This window comes from Homarus americanus, unplaced genomic scaffold, assembly GCF_018991925.1.
Source record: "Homarus americanus isolate GMGI-L3 unplaced genomic scaffold, GMGI_Hamer_2.0 scaffold25467, whole genome shotgun sequence".
NCBI classification, from domain to species: domain Eukaryota; kingdom Metazoa; phylum Arthropoda; class Malacostraca; order Decapoda; family Nephropidae; genus Homarus; species Homarus americanus.
Genome location: NW_024732867.1, coordinates 6,461,384 through 6,487,701, shown reverse-complemented (window position 1 = coordinate 6,487,701; position 26,318 = coordinate 6,461,384). Strand labels below are relative to the sequence as shown.

General features: G+C 39.0%; 1 protein-coding gene across 1 annotated transcript in view; it reads left to right on the top strand.

Annotated features, from left to right (window-relative positions):
• Nucleotides 1-25,361, top strand: part of LOC121869172 (zinc finger RNA-binding protein-like) — a 33,912-nt gene extending 8,551 nt beyond the window's left edge. Inside the window, 7 exon segments of the mRNA XM_042370385.1 lie at nt 2,776-2,919; nt 8,007-8,248; nt 9,216-9,393; nt 11,455-11,599; nt 12,669-12,766; nt 20,466-20,610; nt 25,085-25,361. Coding sequence (XP_042226319.1) covers nt 2,776-2,919; nt 8,007-8,248; nt 9,216-9,393; nt 11,455-11,599; nt 12,669-12,766; nt 20,466-20,610; nt 25,085-25,089 — 957 coding nt within the window. The 3' untranslated portion in view covers nt 25,090-25,361.
• Nucleotides 25,362-26,318: the final 957 nt, after the last annotated feature.

Here is a 26,318-nt window from a genome sequence, read left to right as displayed (position 1 = left end):
AGACCAGGAATATTTTGAATATAAATGTCATATTTTGCACAAAAGATAACATATTTACTCAGAGTAAACAAAATACTTACATTAGATCTAAAATTTGTATGTCTAATGCAAAATCTATGATGTTTATATTCAAAATGATCATCAAATTGTAAGAATTCCAGCAATGTAAATTATATTCTGGCCGGGTAATTTGTATGAATTTTATGAGCTAAAACAAATATCTTCAGTTAATAAAAAAAAAAAATATTCTTCACGACACTATCTGTCAATCAAAGTATAACCGCGCCAGATGGTCGGTCGGTCCTCAACCCTCCTCCCTACCAGAGAAATGTTGGGTGAAAAAACTAGATTTTAACTTTTAGTAATAAATAATACCTCAAACTAAAGTTAGGATAATATAATTGACATTGCTGGATTCCTTGTAAGACCAGGAATATTTTGAATATAAATGTCATATTTTGCACAAAAGATAACATATTTACTCAGAGTAAACAAAATACTTACATTAGATCTAAAATTTGTATGTCTAATGCAAAATCTATGATGCTTATATTCAAAATGATCATCAATTGTAAGAATTCCAGCAATGTAAATTATATTCTGGCCGGATACTTTGTATGAATTTTATGAGCTAAATAAAAAAAAATTATACTTCACCCGCGTAAAGGGGTACACGCACCGCGGAATGTGAGCATCCCGGGTTCTGGCAGGGTACGTGGAAACGTGGAATGTAGGACCGCGTAAAGTGAGGGTTGACTGTATTTTCATTAAAATCCATCAAAATCATTTTCCTTGTCATCCTCTTAAGCACCAAACAGCTCCTCCCACTCATCTCCTTGAACAGGGCTAGAGGGTACGTGTTTTTCGAATCATTTTCAATTAAAAAAATGTTGCAGCACATGTATATTTTACCTAAACTGCGCCTGAATGAATATATATTCTCAGAAATAAATAGTAGTTTTGCTGAAACGTGATGTATTTCAATGTAAAATAGGATAAAATACATGACGAAAACAAAAGACTTTACCTAACCTTCCGATGTTCAAGAGATGTTACTCGTTTTTTTAATAGTTTTCGGTTAAAATACTGTTATATTACAATGATATTCTATTCATACTGTGCTTGATATACTACATTCACAGAAATGTAATATTTTTGCTGAAATGACGTACGTATTACAGTGGAAAGTGGGATAAAATCGTGACGAAAACAATGACTCGCTTTGTTTCGTTCAAAAGATGTTACCGTAATCGCTTTTCGAATGGTTTTCAGTTTAAAAACTGTTGCATCACAAGTGAATTAGGATAGAATATTATTGTAATACAACAGTTTTTTTTACTGAAAACCATTCGAAAAGCGATTACGGTAACATCTTTTGAACGAAAGAAAGCGAAAGTCATTGCTTTCGTTACTTTCCACTGTAATATGTACGTCATTTCAGCAAAATATTACATTTCCATATTCTGAGAAATAAATAGTAGTTTTGCTGAAACGTAATGCATTTCAATGAAAATTAGGATAAACTACATGAAAACAAAAGACTTTACCTAACCTTTCGATGTTCAAGATATGTTACTCGTTTTTTTTAGTAGTTTTCGGTCAAAATACTCTTATATTAGTGATATTCTATTCATACTGTGCTTGATATAATACATTCACGGAAATGTAATATTTTTGCAACTACAATGCTGATGTCAACACAAGCGTGGTTACAGCGAGACTGACTGAGTGAGGGAGAGCTATGCGTGTCTGTGTGAGGTTGTGGGAGCGGGCGGTGTCCCGTGTTCGGTGCCGCGTGCGAGTTGAATGGCACGCAATTTGAATGTACTTCAATTACAGTCGACCCTCGTTAAAGCGGACTAATAGGGGGGAAGGGTGTCCGTTTTAGCCGATTGTCCGAATTAACCGATTTAGGGGTTAATATTGCATTATACAGCTATGTGTATGTTTATTTGAGTGCCCCGTCATAGGAGTCCGTTTTCTCTCACTTCAGCACTCCTGAGTCGTCTGTTTTCTCTTAATCTTAGAGTGCACCAGAGACTGTTATATCTTAGTAGTGACACAGAATTTGATATTGCAACTGGGGTTGCAATTGTTGAGGCAACTTAGGTATGTCTGATTACAGTTGGAATATTCAAGATCCATTGTGAGTGATGTTTAAATCTTCAACTGTCTTTATGGTTGGTAAAACTTGTCAAGTCTGTCAGTCTGAATGGCATGTGTGAGGCCTTGTGTTTGTACAACCGATAAATATATAAATATATAATGTTATGATAATTATCAGAAACACATAGGCATAACGAGGTTTATTACAAAGTGATGAAAAGGATACTGTATAGTGGCTAGTCCACAAAACATAGCCATGTCTCTTTACTTGAGTGCCCCGTCATAGGAGTCCGTTTTCTCTCACTTCAGGACGCCTGAGTCGTCTGTTTTCTCTTAATCTTAGAGTGCACCAGGGACTTTGTTATTTCTTATTAGTGACACAGAATTTGAAATTGCAACTGGGACAATCCCAGAACCAGAAATTTGATATGGTCAGTTCAGATTTCGTCCGATTTATCCGAAATCCGGATTAAAGGGGTCCGAATTAACGCGTATGTTAAGGGCCGACTGTATATACATTATATATTATGTTACTTCTTACCAAAGTCAGAAAGTGTTTAGGCTTGCGTAAACACTAAATGTGTTAGGCACGTTGTACGAACAACAGAGAATAAACGCTCTAGGTAGACCGACCATGTGACTTGTCATTCTCCCATTAAATAATGCAAGATGCTACACTGGGAAGATCGGAGAAGGTACGAAGAGGAGTGTGAATATCACGACTGGTGCCGCTGTTATCCTAGAGGCCTTCTTGGACCTCCTCCCATGATGCCGCCTGGTATGCCAAGACCGCCTGGAATGCCTCCAATGATGGTAAGACTTAATATCTTATTTTTGGAATAAAAACAGTTGTTAATGAACTTGATAATTTTGGATTAAACAGAATATTGTACTGTATTGAAATTGGGAATATACAGGCTCACCTTGCAAATTTGTTTCTCGGAAGTCCATTTTTCCACAAATCTGCACATTTTCATGAACGTTTTCCAATGACTGTTTTTTGCTTGTCCGTGTTTTTTTTTTTTTTTTTTTTTTTTTAAGAAAAACAAAATATTTTGAAATTTAAGTTCTTCTGAAAATGCACGAATCTGTGGAGAAGCGGAGTTCTTCAACACTTATTCCATTCTATATAAATGATGTGGCTTGATTATAAAGAAAATATAATATAAAACTATAAAATAAGAAAAGTGAAGAGCATGGATGGGTGTGTGTGTGGAGGCAGTGGGTTGTAACTGCTGCTGTGCTCTCCCACCCCCAATGTGACATCACAGTATACACACAGCAGCCACATATCTGTGAGTCAGTTGGTTGACTGCCTTACTTAATTGGTTTGTGTTGCCCAGGTGATGGTTTGACTGCAGAAGGAGCTATTTTTTGTACATAAAATATGTACTACAGGTTGTACCTCTCTAGTCCGGCAACCTCGGGACCTGACCGGTGCCGGACCATGGAAATTCACCCTTTTCCTGGATAGATAGTGACTTGTGCTTAAGCCTGGAAGCACTAGCACCACTTTCTCTGCATCATGGTCTCTTTGAAGACATATTGAAGGGTTAAATGTCGTATAGTAGCTTCTCAAATTTCGCGAGTTTTTAATTCTTAACGTATTTTATTGGAACACAAAAAAAATAAATAAATAAAAATTTTGACGGCGGAAACTTGAATTTCGACGGGTTTGAACGGCCCGCCAACGTGCAGACGACGTGCATAATCGTGTAAACAGCGTCATTTCTCTTATGTACAAAAGATTCATTATTGTTTATTACTGAATGTCTTTTTTATTGAATTAATGTTTATGTGTGCAAAATGACCAATACAATTCATTAATAATACGTAGAATATTAAAACACACGAGGAAATGACACAGCATTGTATTCGTTGATTACAAAACCAGTGACTGACTGGTTCTACATATAAAACTGAAGAAAATAAGACCTTGGCTGTAGCTGTAGTAAAATTAATATGGTTATTTTAAGTAATGTTATTTAATGTTAATAAATGGAACAATAGAAGTAGCTAACGATAATGGTAAAGAAAAAAGAGAGATCGCATATGTAAGTGCGCATGCGCACACGTGAAAACATATCATCATTACTTTACATAAGAATATGAAAGCAACACTTATTTACTGTTCATATATATTTTAATTAATGTTTCTGAATTTTTTTTATTGAATTAATGTACGTGTGTGCAAAATTAACAATACAATTTATTAATAATACGTGGAATATTAGAGGAGACGAGACGGCTGCCGGCATTGTTTATGTTAAAGCTTACGAAACCAGTGACTGATTGGTTCTACATATAAAACTGAAGAAAATAAGACCCTGAGTTTATCTGTAGTAAAATTAATGTAAAAAAATGAATATGGTTGCTTGAAGTACCTGTAATGTTATTTAATGTTAATAAATGGAACAATATAAGTAGCTAACCATTAATGGTAAAAAAAAAGTGAGACTGCTCGTATGTAATTGCGCACATGTGAAAATATATCGTCATTACTCTACATAAGAATATGAAAGTAACACTTATTTACTGCTCATATATATTGAAGGGTTAAATGTTGTACTCTGTATAGACAAGCAGAGAGAGAGAGAGAGAGAGAGCAGCCGAACTGCCGGATGTAAACAAACCTTAATTTCCCGCGGCTTTTTTTTTTTTATTAAGGGGATTAGCCCCAGGGCTGTGGAGTCGAAGACAAAACCTTCGACTCCGACTCCTCAAATTTTTATGCTTCCGACTCCGACTCCTTGGCCTATTTATAACAACTATTTCTACCATCCTAATTGTAATTTGTATGTTGTAACCTGCATAGGTAAAAAGTAAAACACCGTGGCTATACTGCTACAGCTTTATTAATGATCTGGACGATATTTAAGAACTACAAAAAGATGATAGGCTTGACTTTCAAAGTTTCAATCAAAAGAAAAATAAATTTATTAAGAATTCAAGATATTAACTAGAAAACACCATTTACATGTATATCTAAAAGTTCGATCTCAGCATATGAATTTTGTTTAAGCTCATAATCTGATGTGGATCTAAATGATGATCCTACAATTCCTTTTAAAGTAAAGTTATATATTTATGTACATTAAAGAAATGAATACCTTATTAAGGAAAATGGATAAACCTTACATGATTAAGTTATTAAATTAAATTTGCCTTAATCTCACCAAAAACAGGTTGTAGCTAATTGTTTTGTAGCTGAGAGCCTCTGTGCAGTTTTCAACGAAACAAAATTTGATATAATTCAAAATTTCAAATGGTAAAGAAGAGACTATCGTCCAAAATTATAGTGCTATACTGTGCCTGCTACAATAAATTCATAATAATGCTTATAAAATGGAAATAAATTCTTTTAATAATTTAAGAAAATTAGTGGGATCAGTGGAATCACTGCAATGAATATGCCTGAGTTCATATATTTGTTCTTAGGAACAGAATAGCTTCAGTCGGAGTCGGAGTCTGGACAATTTTACCGACTCCGACTCCGAAAGCCGAAATTTCCTCCGACTCCTCGATTCCGACTCCACAGCCCTGATTAGCCCACCCGGGAATAGGTCACTGACCCACATTAGGGCCTGAGGGGCAAAAATTTAATACTCCTGTAATAATAATAATAATTCAGATAAGTAAAAAAAAAATAAAAGAAAGCTGCCTATCTACCTACTGGACAAACTAAAATCGTTCCGGACCACGGGAGTTTCCGGACCACAGAATGCCGGACTAGAGAGGTACAACCTGTATTGTATTTTATGATATTCCTTGTATAAATTTGATTCTCTATCAGTAATTTTGGTCAGTTTTTTACATGCAATTTGAATTTGTTTCACATCAGACCAACCTATTACTCAGTAAATCATTTAACTTTGAATACCATTTATATAGAGTATAATGTATTAAAAAACTGTCCAATAAATATTGCATTGTGGTTTAACTTTGAAACAATAAATATTTAGTTTTTCAACATATGATTAGCAAATTTTTCTTTTTAATGCTTATCTCACAAATCCATGCCTTTTGAAAATTTGGCCACTGGGATACCAATTAGCCCAAAATTTCAAGGTCAGCCTGTAGAGTATTTTTTTTATTTCATTTATTTTTTGTCTTGCTCTATATATGGGTCAAAATTATTTGATCTGTACATAAACAGTACTGTATATCTCGCTCAAATGTGTAGGCAGAATTATCCAAATACTCCCCAGAATTACTGTTTTTTCTTTAAGAACATTCTTGGATTACCTGATTAGATTTTCTGCCAAATTTATTTTGGCACTAGTGTAGTGGAGGCATGTGCTTTTGCTTTAGTGTGGCCTAATCTGTATCAGCTAAAAAGATATTGACTGGATCGCATTTTTCAAAGGTGAAAGAAAGAGAATGAGGGGTCATGCCTGTGTGGAGACCCTGGAATAAGGATTTTAACTATCACATAAACTGAACCACTCAGAGAATTTTGTGAGCTTACTAAAGTCTCTTTACTGTGGTAAATTGAAATTTTTATCCATGACCACAAATTTTTATTTTGGTGAGTGGTATCCCCAAAGTTTTCCATTTTGTGAGGAAACCTAAAAGACCCCTTTAAATTTCAAAGTGATCACAAGAATAATTAAGAAAATTTGGTGATTTGAAGAAAAGGAATCTTAATGTTAACGTTCAATATATTTTCTGACAGCCAGGTTCGAACATGCCAGATTGAATTGATAATGGTGTATTTTATTGTATTATATTGACTTAGTAGAGACTTTTTCTGTTTGAAAATCTGTTATTAGCTTTTTGCTACTTCAATCTCCTTTCTCAGCTTCATTATTTTATCATGAAGGTTATTATTTACCCAAGCTCTTCCATAGGTTAGATAAGACATTCACACTAAATTAAGTACTGTATTGGTTTGCACATGTCTGAAGGGAGGCCATGTCAGGGTAGTTGGTTGACTTTGGTCATTTGGTGGAAGCATCATGGGACCAGAAATTATGTTGGGGGAGAGGGACTGCAGTAGTTTTTATATTTTTTCCTTGTGTTTCTTTTGTTTTGTGCATCACAGTGTTTGTGATTTACGTTCTCTCAATTTATGTTGTATATCCAGTTAGTAAGTGATGATACCTTTTTATTTTATCTCATCTTGCATTTGTGCATTCTTGCCTTTTGTTTATTCCTTCTTATTCCCAGACCTCATACTGTATGTATGTTTGCTAACTGGGATGTATTCCGGAAACCAGAACCACCGTGTTTGAGTGTAAATATCCTTCAGTAATGGGAAAATTTTTGTATAAACAAAGTGAAAGTAATTGAAGTACTTTTTAATTGGATAGTCTTCAATATTAGGAATACTTTTGATTCAGTTTTATAGAATCCAAACCATAATAGATTATTTAGTAAGTATTTCATGAAATATTTTAGCAAGATTCACCTTGGAAGGCATAAGAGAAGAAAAATTTGGGAGTAAAGGCTGTCTGGGTGCATTTATTCAAGGTCTATGTACTCTTCTGGTTGTTGATTCTGTAATTAATTTTTTTGCAAACAACCATAGGATGTTTGTGTTGGTATAATATATTTATTGACTCGATATATTATATAAAAATATTGATTGGTATGGTATTTTATGTGTGAATGTTGCAAATCCCTCATTTTGTGTGTGATTGTGTTACCAAATTTATCAGATTAGGATCATTAGCAAGTTTTGAGTTAAAGCAAAGTGCTACTGTATAAAATCATTGGTTTTGCATGTGAGAATAAGCCTGCCCCCTTTTCCCAACTTTATAATTGAAGTTTTTATTAATTAAGACCTGGAGTCGTGTGTATGTCTGGGGGGTATGGCTCAGATGTATGCAGTAGCTTCCAATTCCCAGTAACTCTCCATTGTAAAGTTCTCATACATATAAACATTTCTCCTCCCACAGCCTATGCGCAGACCAGATTCTAGTGATGATCGCCATGTTCTAGCAAAGCATGCAGAAATATATCCCAAAGAGGAGGAGCTCTGGGCTATCCAGAAGATTGTGTCCAACACAAAAAAGGCTCTGAAAATGGTGTCTGACTACTTGGCAGAGGTAGATGCCCCCAAGGAACAGCAGGTTATGCCAAAGGCTAAAAAAGACGTAAAAGAAGAAGATCCTAAAGGAGATGATGATAAAAAAGATGGGTAAGATATTAGTTTTTATTATAAGTGTATAAAGGTTAATCTACAGTAAGTTATTTAGCTTCGTAGAATTATAAGACGGGTTAATTCTCCTTGTATAACACGCACAATATGTTTGGATGTGTTACGGTAATGGAGAGTAAAAGATGTGAGAATGTATATATAATTCTAGTTGGATGCTTGGAGAAAAAGAGGAGGCCAAGGAGTAGATTCAGGATGGGGGCAAAGGATGTACAGTATAAGAGTTGAGAGGACTGGGCATCCAGGAAGCATCAGGATATAATAGTTACTAGGGAAGGACTGCATATCTAAAAAGTTACAAGGCTAAATTAGATATAGGACATTGTTGTGGAGGGAGAGTGTCTTAACAAAGCATACCAGGATAGCAAAAAAATACATGAATGACCACAAGTGAAGAGTGTGTTTTAGTGCATTTGCCAGGTCTTACACACCACCTTAAATTAAACAAGTTCTTGAGAATATCCTCCAACATTGATTTTGAATCTGGTAACACAATAAAGTGTGTAGACTGTGTATGGAGAGGGGGGGGGGGTAGGGGGTTGGAGACTTAAGCCGCCATAACACGAGCACATTTATGAGCAATTAATTTGAAGCCAATTTGGGAGCCAGAAATTGAGCAATTTTTTCCAAGTATTGTCATGGGTAGTCTCTGCTCCAATTGGAACAGTAAGAAAAAACAGGTGAACGTTGCTATCTTTGGAATTCTTGTTATTTTTACAAAAAAAGTGAGAAATTTAATAAGAACGAATTGGTTGGGAAGGAGGACTGAAAGTGTTCATTATAAACTGGTTGTGAACGATCATAGCTACAGTAGGGAGGGCTCCAAGTGTGTGTGGACTGTGAATTGCTGTCACACTTGTGTTTTGTAAACAAACATGTCAAAACGGTATCCAAATTATAAAGTATAAAGTATATACTTTAAATATATATTTTTTTCTTCTGTTTTTAGTGAAAAGAAGGAGGATGGTCCACCTCGAATGCTGAAGTGTGTGATGCGAGTGGGTATTTTAGCAAAAGGACTCCTGTTGCGAGGAGACACTAGTGTGCAGTTGGTGGTGCTCTGTGGAGATAAACCTACACGGACTTTATTAGACAGAGTTGCAGATAATCTCCCAAAACAGCTAGCGGTGAGTTAGAGTTCTTGTGCACTTGATGCCTCTCAAATTTCACAAACCATTTTAGGAGTGACATAGTACAACTTCACACTGGTTGGTAGTGATTGTGAAACACACCTGTGTACATAAGGTTATTCACATGTTTAACGTGCTACCACCCAACACATTTGCTGTGATTAGAACCTTGTCTCCAGATATATGCATATGGTTAGTTAGCTTTATAAACAAGTTCATGGATGTGCATACTTATTTATCTTCACATTTGCTTGTGCCCTTGCACTTTGATATACATTTGAGGGTAGTTGGCTGTTCACACTCACAGATTTGTTCACCTAATATGTACAGTACACTGCACCCACAGAAAGATGCTTATGTTGTATCCACATGTGGATGATATATTCTGCTTTCTATTAGATACCCTAATGATACTATACATGTGAAGATGTATTCCAAGATATCCACCTCTGTGTTGGGGAGAAAAGTTCCCTCCCTGTGGTGAAACAGTCTCTGAACTGACTTACCCCGACTGTTGTATCTCATGTCGGGTCAATGCTGCTTCATTTTGGGCGGTAGAAAACTTTTGAACCCTGACTGTAAATCCATTAAAAAAAAATCATGTGGCTGCCAGCAGATTGATAAATACTCACAGGGGAAGATATGCATGTGCAGTGAATCAAGGCAGGTGAGTGTTGACACATAAAAGCACCTATTATGAATACTTATTACACCCAGGCATGTACAGCTTTCTTATTAAAGTTAACTTTAATAACAAAGAATGGAGTTGACATTTTGTTGTCTTGTGTCTGATTATTTATGAGAGGATTTCCCCATTTATTATTTATTTGTATGTGTTTTGTGTGTATCCTAAGGGCAAACACAAAGGGAATATACATTTCTTTGCACAAAAGTAATCCCCTAGACAGCCCACCCCCCCCTGCGTGGCAACAAATGTTATTCACAGCCATTTTGAGAATCTAAAACACACACACACAGACACACACACACGCACATATCAAGAAGCGCTCAACACACTGACCCTTTCGACTCTCACTGACCATCACCACGACCTCATCTGCAAATTTGGTAAGAAGTTTCTACACCATCCTCGACACCGGCTCCTACTACCACCTGAGATCCCTAGCCCGAGAATTGCTGTTCGACACCACAACCGCATCCAGCCCATACGTGCACGAACTGATCGCTATAAGAACAGCCCAGTCCCAACCATTGTAAAAATTATCAATAACTTGTAATAAACCAGTGTATTCACTCCCAGTAAACACTACTCCTTGCACTGTAACTATGTTGAAATGAATTGTAGTTTGAGCTTTTCCCCATCCAGTTATTACATATCTTATTTGTATCACTTATGTTACTTGTATATTATTTGTAATTCGAAACCCATTCCCCAAATATGTAACTGTATATTTTCAGCCTTCTGGCTGCCAAGTTCTTTCAATAAACCGTTAATTATTATTATTATTATTATTATTACACACACACGCACACACACACACACACGAATTTTAAGGGCATGCAGTATACACTTATCTTTCTGAATTGTATACTGTATATATATTTTTTTTCATTCAGCTGCTAGGTATGCCATTAGTGAAGCGCAGTTAGTTGAATGTTTCATCATAGTATGATATTTAATCATTTGCATCTTGCTCATTTACTTTCAGGGCTATGAATATGTTGCAAAGTGAATCAAAACATTTCTCGTTGATTTTGCAACATGAATGATTGTTTCTAAATTAATTTTTATATGGTATATAGATATTTTTCAACTATATCTTTTATGCGCTACTATTGGTACTACTATTTCTTAATTGCATATTCCTCCTACTTCATTGGACACATTATAAACATTTAACAACTTACATGCAATGTGATTGTCAGTAACTAGGATGTAGGTGTTGTTAAATGGATATGAGGATATATATTTATTGTTCCCAGCCTCCAGTTACAAATTTTACCACTATTGGTTCAAGGCAACTTTTGAGTTATAATACAGTATAGTCTACCTATTGTAGGGGTTGACAGCAGTAATATTTCTTTTAATTGTTTTAGGTGGTGGCACCGGAAGACAAGTATGAGATACAGAGAGTCGTGGAAGAAGCAGCATTAGTTGTACAGAATATTGGAGAGCAGCGGATTTCGGTGAATGTGACCCTAACTTCTCCCATTATGAGGGAACAGCTTCTTCATGATGGAGGTAACACAAACAGGCAAAAATCATAGCCTGATTGTCTACAGAGACAGGTTAAGAAGGAAGTCTTTTATATGGATTGAGTAAATTATTCTGTCTTCAATTTTTTTCCTAATCTTTTTCTTTCATTTAAACTGATTTTTCAGTATGAATCTCTCCCTATCAATTTTTTATCACTTTTGTTTCCCTTACTCCCATTTATCTTAACAGAATATCTCAGTATCCATTGAAAGACTTTTCTAACTAGGGGAAGTCAAGGTTTTCATCACAGAGCACTATACTTTTTTTCATGTTGAACTGAGCAAAATTATTGACTATTTGTGATCTCAAGTAATTGTGATGAAAATGCTACCAAGACTAGCCTCTTATACTGCTTAACATGGAGACCAGGGGACACAGTGAAAGCAATATTATGGACACATTGTTTAGTAGGCCCTGTTTTGTGACCAACTTAATTTTTTTTTTATGTAAATTAAGCATTGCTGGCCCCTGGTTCACTAAGTGATAACTTTCCCCTCTCTGTCTTGATGGTCATCTGTAAATGGAATGAGAAAAGGGCCATATAAAGAGACACTGGACAAGAGAATTACGTTCTTGCAGTCAGCTTTTGACCTCAATCTAAACTGTACTATACTTTTTTCAGTTAAGTCTGTGCCTTGACACCAGGCATGAACATTGTGGCTCTCTTGTACTGCAGAGGGGAAGAGTTGCCCATTTGCCACACCTGACCCAATCTCCACCATCCCTGGGAACACAGACCTAGAGCAGTCTTAGCTGTCTTATTCTTTATTTTTAATTAATACTTGTCAGTAGCTACCATATATTGTACTCAAATTTCTTTGCTCAATATTTGCCAAGGAATCTTACACATAGCTTTGAAATTTTAAATTATTTAAAGAAAAGCACTCGGTTATAGACTGCCTGGCTTCCTGTTTACCCTATGCCTACACCGTCATGGTGCTAGGCTGTTGTGAAGTTTACATGTGCAGGCAGAGGTGGTGGGTGGTGAGAGGACGATGACGGGTGGGTGGGTGTGGCGCGGGTGTGTGACGGAAGCTGTGTTGTTGTATTTTAGACTCCCAGGTGACCGCCGCCAAGGATCCTCCAGATGCGCTCGACAAGCAGAAATGTCTGGACGCTCTTGCCGCCATCAACCATGCCACGTGGTTCCAGGTTTGCAACCCTTTCATCTGAGGGTTAAATTAGGGTAGGCTGTTCCTTCCATTACTTTGAATAAATGTGAAGGAGCAGGCTAGCCTAGCCTCCCTCAAACTTTTCAGCCTTATGGAGATGTGTGGGTGGGTTGGGTTAGAAACTGATAGGCTAGTTTTAGGTCATGTCAGGTTTTTGCCTTAACTGTGCAACCTTGATTAACTGCCACCTGTTTGTTTTTATAATGCACATTCTGGAAATCAGCATGCATGGAGACTTAGCAAGGTTCTGTACCAGAAGATCCTCATGCTTTTGGCAATAATTGTGCCTTTCTTAGTTTTGATCTTTCTCATTTTCAACTTGCTGAGTTGGTCATTTTCATGCTGATTTTCAGAGTGTACTCAATCTTTCACAGCTGCCAGTTTGTAGGGTTTGGACAGTGATGGAAAGAGCCTGTATTTCATTCATATCATGGTGAATTTTATTTTTTGTTTTTCCTTTAAATTTCATGATCAATCTTTAGCTAGGAAAAGAAGAATCTATTGCCCCCCCTTAACTACTCCCTGATTGTGGTTGGTGTGCCGTGAGGTAGTGATGTTTTGACCTACTACCTTTCACCTCATCGGTATATGAGGCAAGGTAGTAGAATCCCTTTTCCCCAAAGATGCCCATTATCCCTGCCCCACCCCACCTCTTTACAGCTACCTCACAGCAATACCCTTTTACCCATTCATGGAGGTGTCTCATTGTGGGCTTAGCCTACAAGAAAATGCATGAGGCTGGAAAGTACAGGAGGACTTTGCTTCGTTATGGAAAGGAGCTGTACTATCATGCACCAAAGGCGTGTCCACTACCCATCCACAGTGAGGCTTCGAATAGTTTTGAGTCTGAAGTTTCGAAACAGCTGGGGGAAATGCTATGGTCGGTCAACAGATGTCGCCCACTGTTTTGTGGGGGGGGGGGGAATAGAGGGGGTGGGGTCTGGATGAGAGGCAGGTTTATTTATTATTTGTACCACCATAATTTCAAGCTACCTTTTAAACTACGTTTTGTCTTACAGCTGTTTCTTTATGGTTACGAATTCATGGAACAGGTGCAGTGCCCTGGGTGCTTATTGCTGCTCAGGTCACAATGATACTTTAAAGAATGGAATATAATAACAATAAAAGTAAAATTTGCAATGATCAGGGTGAAGGGCCTTGGTCAGCTTGTTTTATTCAGCGACCACGTCACAATTTTGTACTTATTCCGACAAAGAGATTATGGTAATATTTATTTATATTCCACCCTTCCTTTGCTTAATAAATATTTGTGATAATATGCAATATTATATAATTATATACTTATGTTAAAAAGAGTGGAGTGAAAAAGTTATCAGTACAGTATTACCCCGCCTAACGCGGTTTCACTTAGCGCGTTTTACCGTATACGCAGTGCCTGCCAGAGCTGAACTTTCACTTAACGCGGGTTTTTTCCACGTATTAGCGGTGAGTGTCCGGCTCGAGAGCTATTTTTAGATTCGCCCCACCCCCCACCCTGCCTGACTGCCTGTTTTAGCTCATAAAATTCATACAAATTACCCAGCCAGAATATAATTTATATTGCTGGAATTCTTACAATATCTAAAATTTGTATGTCTAATGCAAAATCTATGATGTTTATATTCAAAATGATCATCTTATTGTAAGAATTCCAGCAATGTAAATTATATTCTGGCCGGGTAATTTGTATGAATTTTATGAGCTAAAACAGGCAGTCAGGCAGGGTGGGGGGTGGGGCGAATCTAAAAATAGCTCTCCAGCCGGACACTCACCGCGTATACGTGGAAAAAACCCGCGTTAAGTGACAGTTAGGCTCTGGCGAGGCACTGCGTATACGGTAAAACGCGCTAAACGAAACCGCGTTAAGCGGGGTAATACTGTATATAATTATATTGTGTTATAAGACAACACATTCCACGACGTGTCATACAGATCATTGTATACCACACAATACATAATTTGTGGCTCTTAAGTTACTTTGTTATGAATTTTCATGCGATATAGTTTAAGACATCATTAAGGACATGGATTTAAGATAACACTGTAGGTGAGTTAATATATATTAATTGTATCCAAACAATACACCAATACACACATCTTAGTATTTGGTCCAGCCACCCATTGCATTCAGGACTTCATCAAGGCGATTAGGGATGGAGTCGACCAGCTTCAGGCACACCCCTGGGCGTCGACGTATACTCTCCCACACGTCGTAAGCTTTGGCCTCTATTGCTGCATAGGTTCGCTGCTCCCCAATATCCCAATCACGTTTCATCATGGCCCAAATATGTTCAATCGGATTAATATCACATCCTAGTGTTGGCCAGTCGATGACCTCAATTTCAGGGTGATCCTGGAGGTAGACCTTCACTATGTTGCTGGTATGAATGGGACTGTTGTCATGAACCAGCCTGATAGTGTGGGGGGCTGGAACTGCCATAGCCCGGACTGTAGGAATTAGCACTTGCTCCAGGATGTCTACATACTGCTCACCAGTGAAACAGCCACTGATCTTGACCAGTTCACCTTGCCCATGTGCCCACATCCACCCTCAGAATGACACTGACACCCTACCACTCACTGCACGCTGTTGAATGCGTTTCTCATGGTTAGCGTGTGTTGGGGGGCCGCCAGCACTGTCTTGCTTCAGCTCCCACTGACCTGAACATAGTTTCATCGGTAAATATAATGGTTCTCCAGTATTCTTCTCTGTGTGGAAGGTGTTCCAATGCAAAGCCGAGTCGACACTCCTTGTGAGTAGGTGTTAGCCACCCTTTGTGAGCTGGAATATGGCAGTCGATCTTGGCTTCGTGTCTCGTCGTCATGTGATGGCAGTTGAGGCCCAGATTTCTTGTATGCTCCACTGATGTTCGCATTGGATATGCCGTTGCAGCTGCCACAATCATGGCGTCCATCCTTGCCAACGTTACTCGTGTCCTCCCGCTTCGAGGTTTCGTCTCCACTGAACCCTCTTCCTCCCACCGGCGGATCCACCTCCTAATCGTCTTGGTGCTCCTACCCCACTTCGAGAGCAATGTTCGGCACAGTTGCCCCGGCTCTCCACATCCCGATGATTTGGCCTTGCTCAGCAATCACTGCCGACGAATTTGCTCGTCTTGCAGGCTATCTGAAAGGGCAGAGTAATATTATGTTGTGGTAACTGATGTAGGCTTTTATACAGTGAACCCTCACTTTACACGGTTAATTGAACCCACGGCGGCCCGCGTAAAGCGAGAAACGCGTAAAGTGAACAACATAACATATGGGATTAATTGAAATAGAGACCGGGCTGACCCCCAAACTCCACTTTTTCCCGACACAATACATACGTTTTACTAAAAATAACATCTTAAGTTTATGATGGTATTCACCCACACATAATATAGAAGGGAACAGTCAATAAGAGAATAATAAACTGAAGGTTAGGTTAGAAAAATACAAGGTTGGAGTTAACACTTACGTTAGTAGAAGAGATGGGTCGGCATAGGGGAATGGAGGCTGGTTCCGAGGCAGAGGGCAGGCTACTGGTCCTCAGGTGAGTCTTCATCGGTGTCATCCACACTTACTAGTGCCTCCCTGACAAATCCCTCAAAGTCATCATCACTGTCTCTGCTTCTGTCACTATCACTGGCTTGGGCTGGCTGTGGTGGGTTGCGGGCGAAGAACTCTGTTATGCGTTGCTGACGGCTGGTGTTTATGTTGTCGTGATAAACCTTGATGTAGGGCTCCATAGTCTGCAACAGCTGGGTAGTGAAGACTTCATACCTGTTTGCGTCAGGGTCGTCGGAAAGGAGGAGCTTGACTTTCTCAATACACTCGATGGCACCCCTTACATTACTATGGGATAAGCGGCGTTCTTCTTGGGATGACGCACCACCTGCCTCTTCACTGACGTCATCATCATCTACCATCTCGTCGGTAGTCACATCAGGATCCCTTATCACCTTCAGGATGTCGTCGTTGGTGGTCTCGGAGAAGCCTGCAGCTGTAACACTCTGCGCAGCTTCTCTGGCAAGGTCCACTGCTACTGCAACAGTCTGAACCTCACCAGTCACAGATTTACTCTGCCTAACACCCGGAATGCCTTGTAACACATTTCTCCATGCATGACGAACAGTTGCTACAGACAGCTGATCCCATGCCTCCACCAAGAAGTCCACAGCTTTCTTGACGTTGAATGTTCTCCAGAATTGTTTCAAAAGTACTTCTTGCTCTGCCAACTGTTGATCCTCGTCGTCTTCGCTCTTGCTATCGGTGGTGGTGTCACTCAGGTTACGCAACTCTTCCTTGGTGTTGATGTAGTCGTTCAGGAGGTTGAATTTTTTAGCAGAGAATGCAGCTTTTATATTACAGATCAATTCTTGGTCCATGGGCTGTATAATAGACGTAGTGTTGGGAGGAAGGAAGACCACTTTTACGTTGGGGTGACGATCTAACAGTAGGGGCGAGTGTCCTGGTGCGTTGTCAAGCAGCAACAAAATCTTGAATGGCACATTCTGTTGCTCACAGAATTTCTTCACATCGGGAACGAAACAGTCATCAAACCAGGAGAGGGACAGTGTAGAGAACATCCACGCCTTACGTGCGGTCAGCCAGTGGACATTTAGCTTGGTCATGTCCATGCTCTTGTAGGCGTGCGGCTTGCATGCTCTGTGGATCACCGATAACTTGAGCTTACAGGTACCGGAGGCATTGGTGGTAAACAGGACGGTGATGCGCTCCTTCTGCAACTTCCGGCCCCGACATTTGCTGGCATTCTTCACAACGAAGGTCTTGGAAGGTACCTTTTTCCAAAGAAGACCAGATTCGTCCATGTTAAACACCTGGTCGTCGGTGTACTGTCCTTCCTCCATAATCTCACTTTAAAATGGAGAAAATTCACCTAGCCGCAGCACGGTCAGCACTAGCTTCTTCACCACCAATGTTGATAGTGGTGATCTTGTTCCTCTTCTTAAACCTCTGTAACCACCCAGAGGAAGCATTAAAGGGTTTGGGCTCTGTAATTCCCATCTTTCGTGACACTGCAGCATACAGTTCACGTGCGTACTCCTTAACTGAGCGTGTGTCTACCACCATGTTCCATCGCGCCTGACGCACCAAGTAGCTCACAAGTAATTTTTCCGTCTTGAGAAGCACCTGGTTGTGGAAATACTCGATCATAGAAGCACCTGTAGACTTTGTGATGTTCATGTGCTCCTTTATCTTGGCTGCATCCTTCTTAATTGTCCTGATAGTTGATTCGTTAACACCATGCTGGCACGCGAGATCAACCTGTCTTGTTCCTTTCTCCAACTCTTGTATTATCTTATATTTTATTTCTTAGCTTAAGGAACGTCGTGTCTTCTTTGGCTTAGGGCGGCTGGGTCCAGATAATGCAAGGTTTCATTGTGGTGGTGGTCCGGTGGAAGCCATTCTTATGGAACAATGGATACCGATATACACGGTGTAGCCGGGAGGGGTGTAACTGACGCGGTAGGTCAAGGGGCTTGAACGCTCCCGCGGCGGGGCACGTCATAGTACTACATTAAACCAATCACAGCTAGCAGGGAGGGAGGTAAGGATGCTTTGCCCAATGACAGTCCGCTACGTCATATGACGTCACCGATAACGCAACAAAGACATACACTGCGCAACCTACTCGCGCCGCTTACACAACATGGCGGATGGCGGGAGGTTTGGATCCAAAAATGGCGCGGCGCGAGAGGACCGCCAGCCGCTCTCCACGTAAAGGGTACACGCACCGCGGAAAGTGAGCATTCCGTGTTCGGCAGGGTACCACGTAAACCTGGAAACGCGTAAAGTGGGACCGCGTAAAGCGAGGGTTGACTGTAGAAGGTGAAAATTTTGTTTGTAAATGAAAGAAATCTTTATATGGTTTGAAACAAAGTGGCCAAAATTGGAACAACATGCTTCATAATTTTCTTTTGAGTGAAGGTTTTCATCAATCTCTTGTAGATTATTGTGTGTATACTAGAATTGTAAACAAGGTGAAGGTAATTATTATTATCTGGGTAGACGATATAATTATTGCAGCCAGTAATGGTGACATACTTAGTGATGTAAAACTTTCCACGTTCTTAGGTATGGAGTTCAAATTTGAAGGTGACTGTATTATGATAAATCAAACTAAATATTTAGAGAAAATACTTAATAGATTTAAAATGTCTGACTGCAACCCTAAGTCAGTACCATGTGATTTAAGTGTAAGTAAAATCATTAGTAGTTACTCTAAAGAACTGTGTGATACTAGATTGTACAGACAAATTGTCGGCAGTTTGATCTATGTAATGACTGGTACAAGACCGGATCTATCTTATATTGTTTCAAAATTGTCGCAACATATGGCAAAGCCTACAAAAGCACTTTTTGAATTAGCTAAACATGTTTTGAAATATGTTAAAGGTACAATTCATTATAACTTAAAGTTCAGGAAATTAAACAGTCCATTAAAATTGATTGGTTACTGTGATTCAGATCGGGGTGCATCGGAAGACAGGCGTAGTATTACAGGTTACAGTTATCAATTAAATGAAGATGGTCCATTGATTTCTTGGAAATCTAAGAAACAGAATGTTGTAGCATTGTCCTCATGTGAAGCTGAATATATGGCTTTAACAGCAGCTATGCAAGAGGCTAATTTCTTAAGACAGTTGTTAACTGATATGCAAAATTCTAATAGAGAACCTGTAACATTGAATGCTGACAATCAGGGAGCTATTGCATTGGCTAAAAACCCTGTACATCATCAAAGGTCAAAACATATCGATATTAAGTACCATTTTATTAGATCAGAAGTAGAAGATGGTATTATTAATCTGCAGTATGTTCCATCAGAAAATAACATTGTTGATATGTTCACTAAACCAGTATCTAAAGAGAAACTAAAGAAGTTTGGTATTATAAGAGGTGTACCCTAGTTTAAGAGGGGGTGTTAGATATAAACTAGGTTACCCCATATTTATGTGAATATGTTCTATTATGTTTTATTTTAGTTGTGGAATAAAGCGCCACTTTGAATGCGCATGTTATGTTTGTTTTGTTTTTACTGATGGTCCCGAAAATATACTGGAAAGAGCAACATCGTTTGTGTTATTGTCTGAGCCTCTCCCATCATATTTCGTTAATATCCACCAAAAATGAACACTGTAACTTCAACAGGAGTCGAGTCCATTATTTGAATGGACATTAACCTGGTGACTGTATTTCTCTTAAATATTAATTGTGTGTGCGTACCATCATAAAATTAAGATGTTATCTTTACTAGAACATAGGTATTGTGTCGGAAAAAGTGGAGTTTGGGAGTCGGACCAGTCTCTATTTCAATTAATCCCATATGTTATGTTGTTCACTTTACGCGTTTCTCGCTTTATGCGGGCCTCCGTGGGTTCAATTGACTGCGTAATTTGAGGTTTCACTGTACTGGTTTTGAAAGTGGAAGCCATCACCATCAATTTGACCCTGTATAAAACCCCTTGGCCAACTTGTTAAGGGATTGTCAGTAATTCTGTGGACTAGTTAGCTGCCCAGCATTTTAAATCTGTTAACTAATTTCCCCAAAGAAAAAGTTGATGCTGTTCTTGGTGTAATGATTGTAGGTATGTTTGTGATTATTACTGTTTTTTATACAATTTATACCATCCTTATCTGTTGTTAATTATTATTATTTTTTTTCATTTTAGCATGCCTTGCGGTTGATTGCATCCCGTCAGATACACAAGGTGCTTGGAATGGACCCATTTCCACCACCAAAATTCCAGCGGGGTGGCCGCTTCACTAATAAGAGGAAACGTGATAATTCCACAAGCGAGGGTAATGACTCCGAGGGTGAGTTGGACGGTAGGCATTAAAATAGTTTTTGTTGTAGGACGGTTACTTTAATCTTTCTTTATTGCTTAATAATTACCGTATATGTTATCCTCTGTCTCTACTGACTACCAAAGAGGACTGTCTTTCTATAGTCTTTTTCCCTTACACGAGGTCTGTCCGGAAAGCATCCAGCCATTTACTATTAAAAAAAACATTGCTTACCTAGGCCAATGGCACTTTAGTCCCCTTCAAAGTACTCCCCTTGGGACTTACACACTTCTCCCAGCATCCCTTCCACTTTTCAAAACAGAAAGCAAAGTCCTCTTTCGGGATCTTCATCAGCTGCCTCGTCGCATTCTCCTTTATCTCGTCCACTGTCTAAAATTTCCTCCCTTTCAACGGCGATTTTAGCTTTGAGAAAAGCCAGAAGTCGCAGGGAGCCAAATCTGGGCTATAGGGGGGCTGAGAGACCTGGGTGATGCGATGTTTTGCCAAAAAACCCTGCACGAGACGTGAAGAATGGGCAGGCACGTTGTCATTAAGCTGCCAGTCACCACTTGCCCACTGCTGCGGTCGCTTTCTTCTTACCGCATCCCTCAGCCGGCGAAGAACTTTGATGTAGTACTCCTTTGTTATTGTTTGGTCATTGTAAATGCGACGGTCACACAGTACTCACGCTCACTCAATGGCGTCTGCCGGTCAACTGAGTTGTCCCACGGGAGTATGGCTGTTCATGCATGCGCAGTACGGTCCTTTCTGAGTGGCTGCCAAGTTACATCAAAGCCGCATGACCAGTTCTCACAATATTCACAATGGCTGGATACTTTCCGGACAGACCTCGTATATACACTGTGTGCGCTTACCTACATTGTGTACAGTAGACCCGTGGTATTTGCAGTTTCTAAATTTACAAATTTCTTATATTCGTGAGTTATTCAATACAGGTACTCCCCGACTTACGACGGGGTTAGGGACCGACATCCAGGTCGTAAGTCGAAATGGTCGTAAGTCGGAAATGCTTAAATAACACAGAAAATCGAAAATTTGGGTCTCTTTTTCTTTTCAGCACCACAAAACACTCACTTTTAAGCTTGCCAGCCATTTTAAAGTGAATTACAGATGGTCGTAAGTGCGGGTGGACGTAAGTCAAGTCGGTCGTAAGTCGGGTACTACCTGTATACTGTAGTCATGAATTCTCAATGGGTTGAAATCCTTGCTTCTTGGGGTAAACCTTTACTGTATCTTATACATGAAAAATATCATAATCCATGAAATATTATTTACTATAGCAGTACAATGAGGGTAAAACCACATTGACTTCCCATCTACCACATTTTTTTTTTCCCAAAGTGGAGGTGCAGCTTACTATCAGATACCTCACCCCACACCAGTCCCCTCCACCGTTACTACCTCACCCCACACCAGTCCACACCACCATTACTACCTCACCCCACACCAGTCCCCTCCACCGTTACTACCTCACCCCACACCAGACCCCACCACCATTACTACCTCACCCCACACCAGTCCCCACCACCATTACTACCTCACCCCACCACCACCCCACACCAGTCCACACCACCATTACTACCTCACCCCACATCAGTCCCCACCACCATTACTACCTCACCTCACACCAGTCCCCACCACCATTACTGCCTCACCCCACACCAGTCCTCACCACCATTACTGCATGTCATCTACCCACGAGAATGTTAACAAGAATGATAATCAGTGACCTGTCCTACTGTGTCTCAAACCCCCAAAATAGTAATAAATCATTTACTGATATTAACTTTACCTTTTTTTTTTCATCATACACTCTATCCACGTTCATTTAACAAAAACGTGCTCCCAGTCACTTGAATTGCCGAAAAATCCAAATTAACTGAGCTAGGGTTATTTTGACTTTTGAAAACATCCAAATTTTGGTGTTAAATTACAGGTATTAGTTCGTTTTCTGTTCAGATGTTGCATCTTATTCGGATCGTTCCAAAGACTGTTCTCATTATTTTAACCAACAAACATACTCAGTTACCATGCCTAGGGTGCACCAAAAAAATATTCTATTATAATTACTGTGCAAACTTAGATATTTTTTAAATAAACATACAAGTAATAATTAAGTAAATAATAGAATAATAAATAAATGGATCACTTACATTGCCAAGTGAGCTGATAATGTGTAGATGATATTCCGAAAGTGTAACTGTCACATTGCCCAGTGTATGGTTTATGTGTGGAAGAAGCTAGCTATATATACAGTATGTGGTGTCTGGATCATGTGCACCTTCACTGGCTCCCTCAGAGTCACCACGTCTCTCATCTTCACTAAATGGCCATTCATCTTCACTTGTTAATTGACTCAGTTTGTGTCATATCCACCAAGACTATCACTATAACTAGTGGGGTGGGATGGCATGACAAGGAAGCATCCTACAGTTGCTGTATGTTTCTCTGCCCATATCTACGGTAACATTATGAGAGTTGCCAATTAGGCTTCCTATCACCAATATTTGCTTGCTGTAATCTTTCCCAAGAGTTTTAAATGCATACACCATATACTTTACGTACCATCTGCAGTGAATCTTTTATTATTCAGAGAGACAGATGTATCAGCCATAAAAGGGGTTAACCTTCATTGTTCTTATATATTTAACATTTTCCCTAATACTGTTTTGTACAGTATTCAATTGTACCTGTAATCAAACCCCTCGTTTTCCATTGAAGCAAGGTTTCTATTTTCGTTGATTTTGCATTGGCAAAGTTTTTCACTGACAACCCTCACAAATATCAAGAGTCTACTGTACATTTTCTGGCCAGTAAACGTTTGGGGCCATACTGAATTGTACTGTTCTGTCTGTCCATTTAGTGGGATATTTTATTATGTTCCCACCAGTGATTGTAATGAAGCTATGCTAGAGTGCACTGTATTGTCCTTTGTCTGTCTGTCTCTCTCTGTTTTACAGGAGGATCTATAATTAGTTGGAAGTAGACTGAAAATTTGCATGTGATTTATTATTTATTATTATTATTATTATTATTATTATTATTATTATTATAATACATACAGTATGCTGTACCTGTATTTGGGGGGGGGAGCAGGGGTTCCTTTCGTGCGGAAGGAATTCAAAGTTTGTGGATATAATTATTCTGGTTCTCCTGAAGCCTTCATACTGTTCTGCATAATGCATTTTGGCTTGACAATTCTGGCATGGTGTCCTCTGATAGGCAAGAGGTCAGAGCTTTGTTCCATCACATGTACGTTGGTTTTAGTTAATGACATCCTCATGTTTTTCGTAGCTAATTCTATTAGTAAATTGGCAGACTTTTAATGCCATGGCTTTGGCACATCCACTCAGAAGCTTGTAATGAAGTCCAGGATTTAAAAGTTTCGATCACAATTCGGTACACGTACCAAAAGCCCTGAAACAACCTAGAATTTTTAATTGGACTCTGGGTCATGCCCCTGACACCTGCCTCCAGCATGGCAGTTAACAATAACATAGATATTCATGAATAATTTTATAAACCAGTGGACTGTTGATTATTCTTTTTTGTATCATGTGTCAGATCACAGTCTCTTTGTTCTTAGAGATTCATGAATGGAATGCCAAGAAGAGTGGTATATGTTTGAGGGGATGTTGAATTTTAACAAATCAGCTGTAGAACCTTTTAAAAAACATATATACAGCTCCTCCCCGACTTACGACCTATTCGACTTACGACCACCCGGACATACGACCTCCTCAGTCGTAACAAAATTTTGTCAAATTAGGGTATTTTCGAGTCCCAACGTCAGTGATTGCACTGTGTACTGACAAAAGTTTTGTTTGTAATTCACTTTAAAATGGCTGGCAAGCTTAAAAATGAGAATTTTGTGGTGCTGAGAAGAAAGAGACACCCATTTTAGATTTTCGATGTATTATTTAAGTATTTTCGACTTACGACCTGGATTTGGGTCTCTAACCCCGTCATAAGTAAGGGAGGAGCTGTTTATGGTTCATAACCACTGAAATGCTAATATGAATTTAGTGGATAAAAATTCGAGAATGGAAAACAATTATTAAAGGTTAAAATTTATTTAGTTGATCATTTCAGCAGTGAAATGCATAGACCATTTATGAAAATGGCATAGGCACAATTTTTTTGTTTTTTTACAAAGTTATATGGTATATGAAGATGTCACAAAGAGTTGTCATGACTCGATGGAGATCAGTGAAAGGAGTGAGTACCGAGTGAGTACCTTTTCTCTTGATTATGGCCACCTTACAACATTGGTAGGAAAAGACTTGTAACAGTGAAAAGGGGTATGGGAGAAAGACTAGTGAAGCACAGCACTGAATGTAAGGTTGTATTGTGTTGGTCTAGTCTACTGTTTCAGATCAGTAAATTCTGAGCATAAACTTGTTTTATCTTAATGTTGGGGAGAGAGTTTATCTATTTGGTTGCAATTATGGGTTGTAGGTAATTTTTGTTTGTCATTTTTTAGGTTGAGATGGAAAGAAAGACAAGAAAGAGGATGGTGAAGATTCCAAGATGGATATGGATAAGGAGACCAAGTAAAATAAAAAAAATATTAAAAGGTGCTGGAATAGTCGTTATATTTTGCTAATAATTTTAAGGCAACTTGTCCTTGATCTTGATAATCCTTTTGTTGATTAAAATTTCAACACATCTACTATGAAGTGTTGATAGTTGTGTTTTTAACAGGCAGTGTTCCTGCATTAAGTACTTTTTTAAATAAAATGTATTCCAATTTATTCACATTCATTGTTTGTTTTCTAACCAAGACCAACTTTATGGCATACGGGCATTTGCTGCTACACATTATTTTGATATTTTGACAAAGATTTTTGTTTACGTGTCCGAGAACTCTCTTAATTTATTTGTCGTAGTACAGAAAACGTACGAGAATTTTGTTCGGCATTTGCACGAAATAATTATAAGTAGTAGTTAATTCTTAAGTCTGTCAGCAATGGCAATATCTATATATAGATACACAAGCATATATATTCTTGAAAATTGTTTTACTGGAGTTCATTAGTACTGTACATGTGTTTTGGCAGACAGGAATGCTATTATAAAGGCCCAAGGGAAATATTACTATGATTAAACCCAAAGTTATTGAGGCAGTATTTACAATGTTTTGCATTGTAAAATACTTAATATATATATATATACATACAGGTAGTCCCCGACTTACGACTGCATGGACTTACGTCCATCGGTACTTACGACCTGCTCTGACCTTACGTCCGTCAGGACATACGACCGCGGCAGTCGTGACCAAAAATATTTTCAAATGACGCGCGCATTTTCTATACCGAAACTTTTCCGTCCTGGGCGAGAGCGTGGCGCGTCTCGGGTCACCTCGTGGGTACACTCACTCAGTAGAGCGCTTAAGTCAGTGAGAACAACTCAACAGTAACAGTCGTACCCAAGTTAACCTTCACACAGTGAGGTCCCAGGTACCCAGTGATAACGGCCCCCGCGAGACCCAACAACAACCACCGATGTGTTAATCCGTCTACGATAGGAAGGCCTGGGACCAAACCTCACTCATATAACACCATCTGTGAGGGAATTACTACACCACATGTCCCTCATAACACCATATGTGAGGGAATTACTACACCACGTCAAGTCCCATCACACCATCTGTGAGGGAATTACTACACCACGTCAGGCCCCTCATAACACCATCTGTGAGGGAATTACTACAC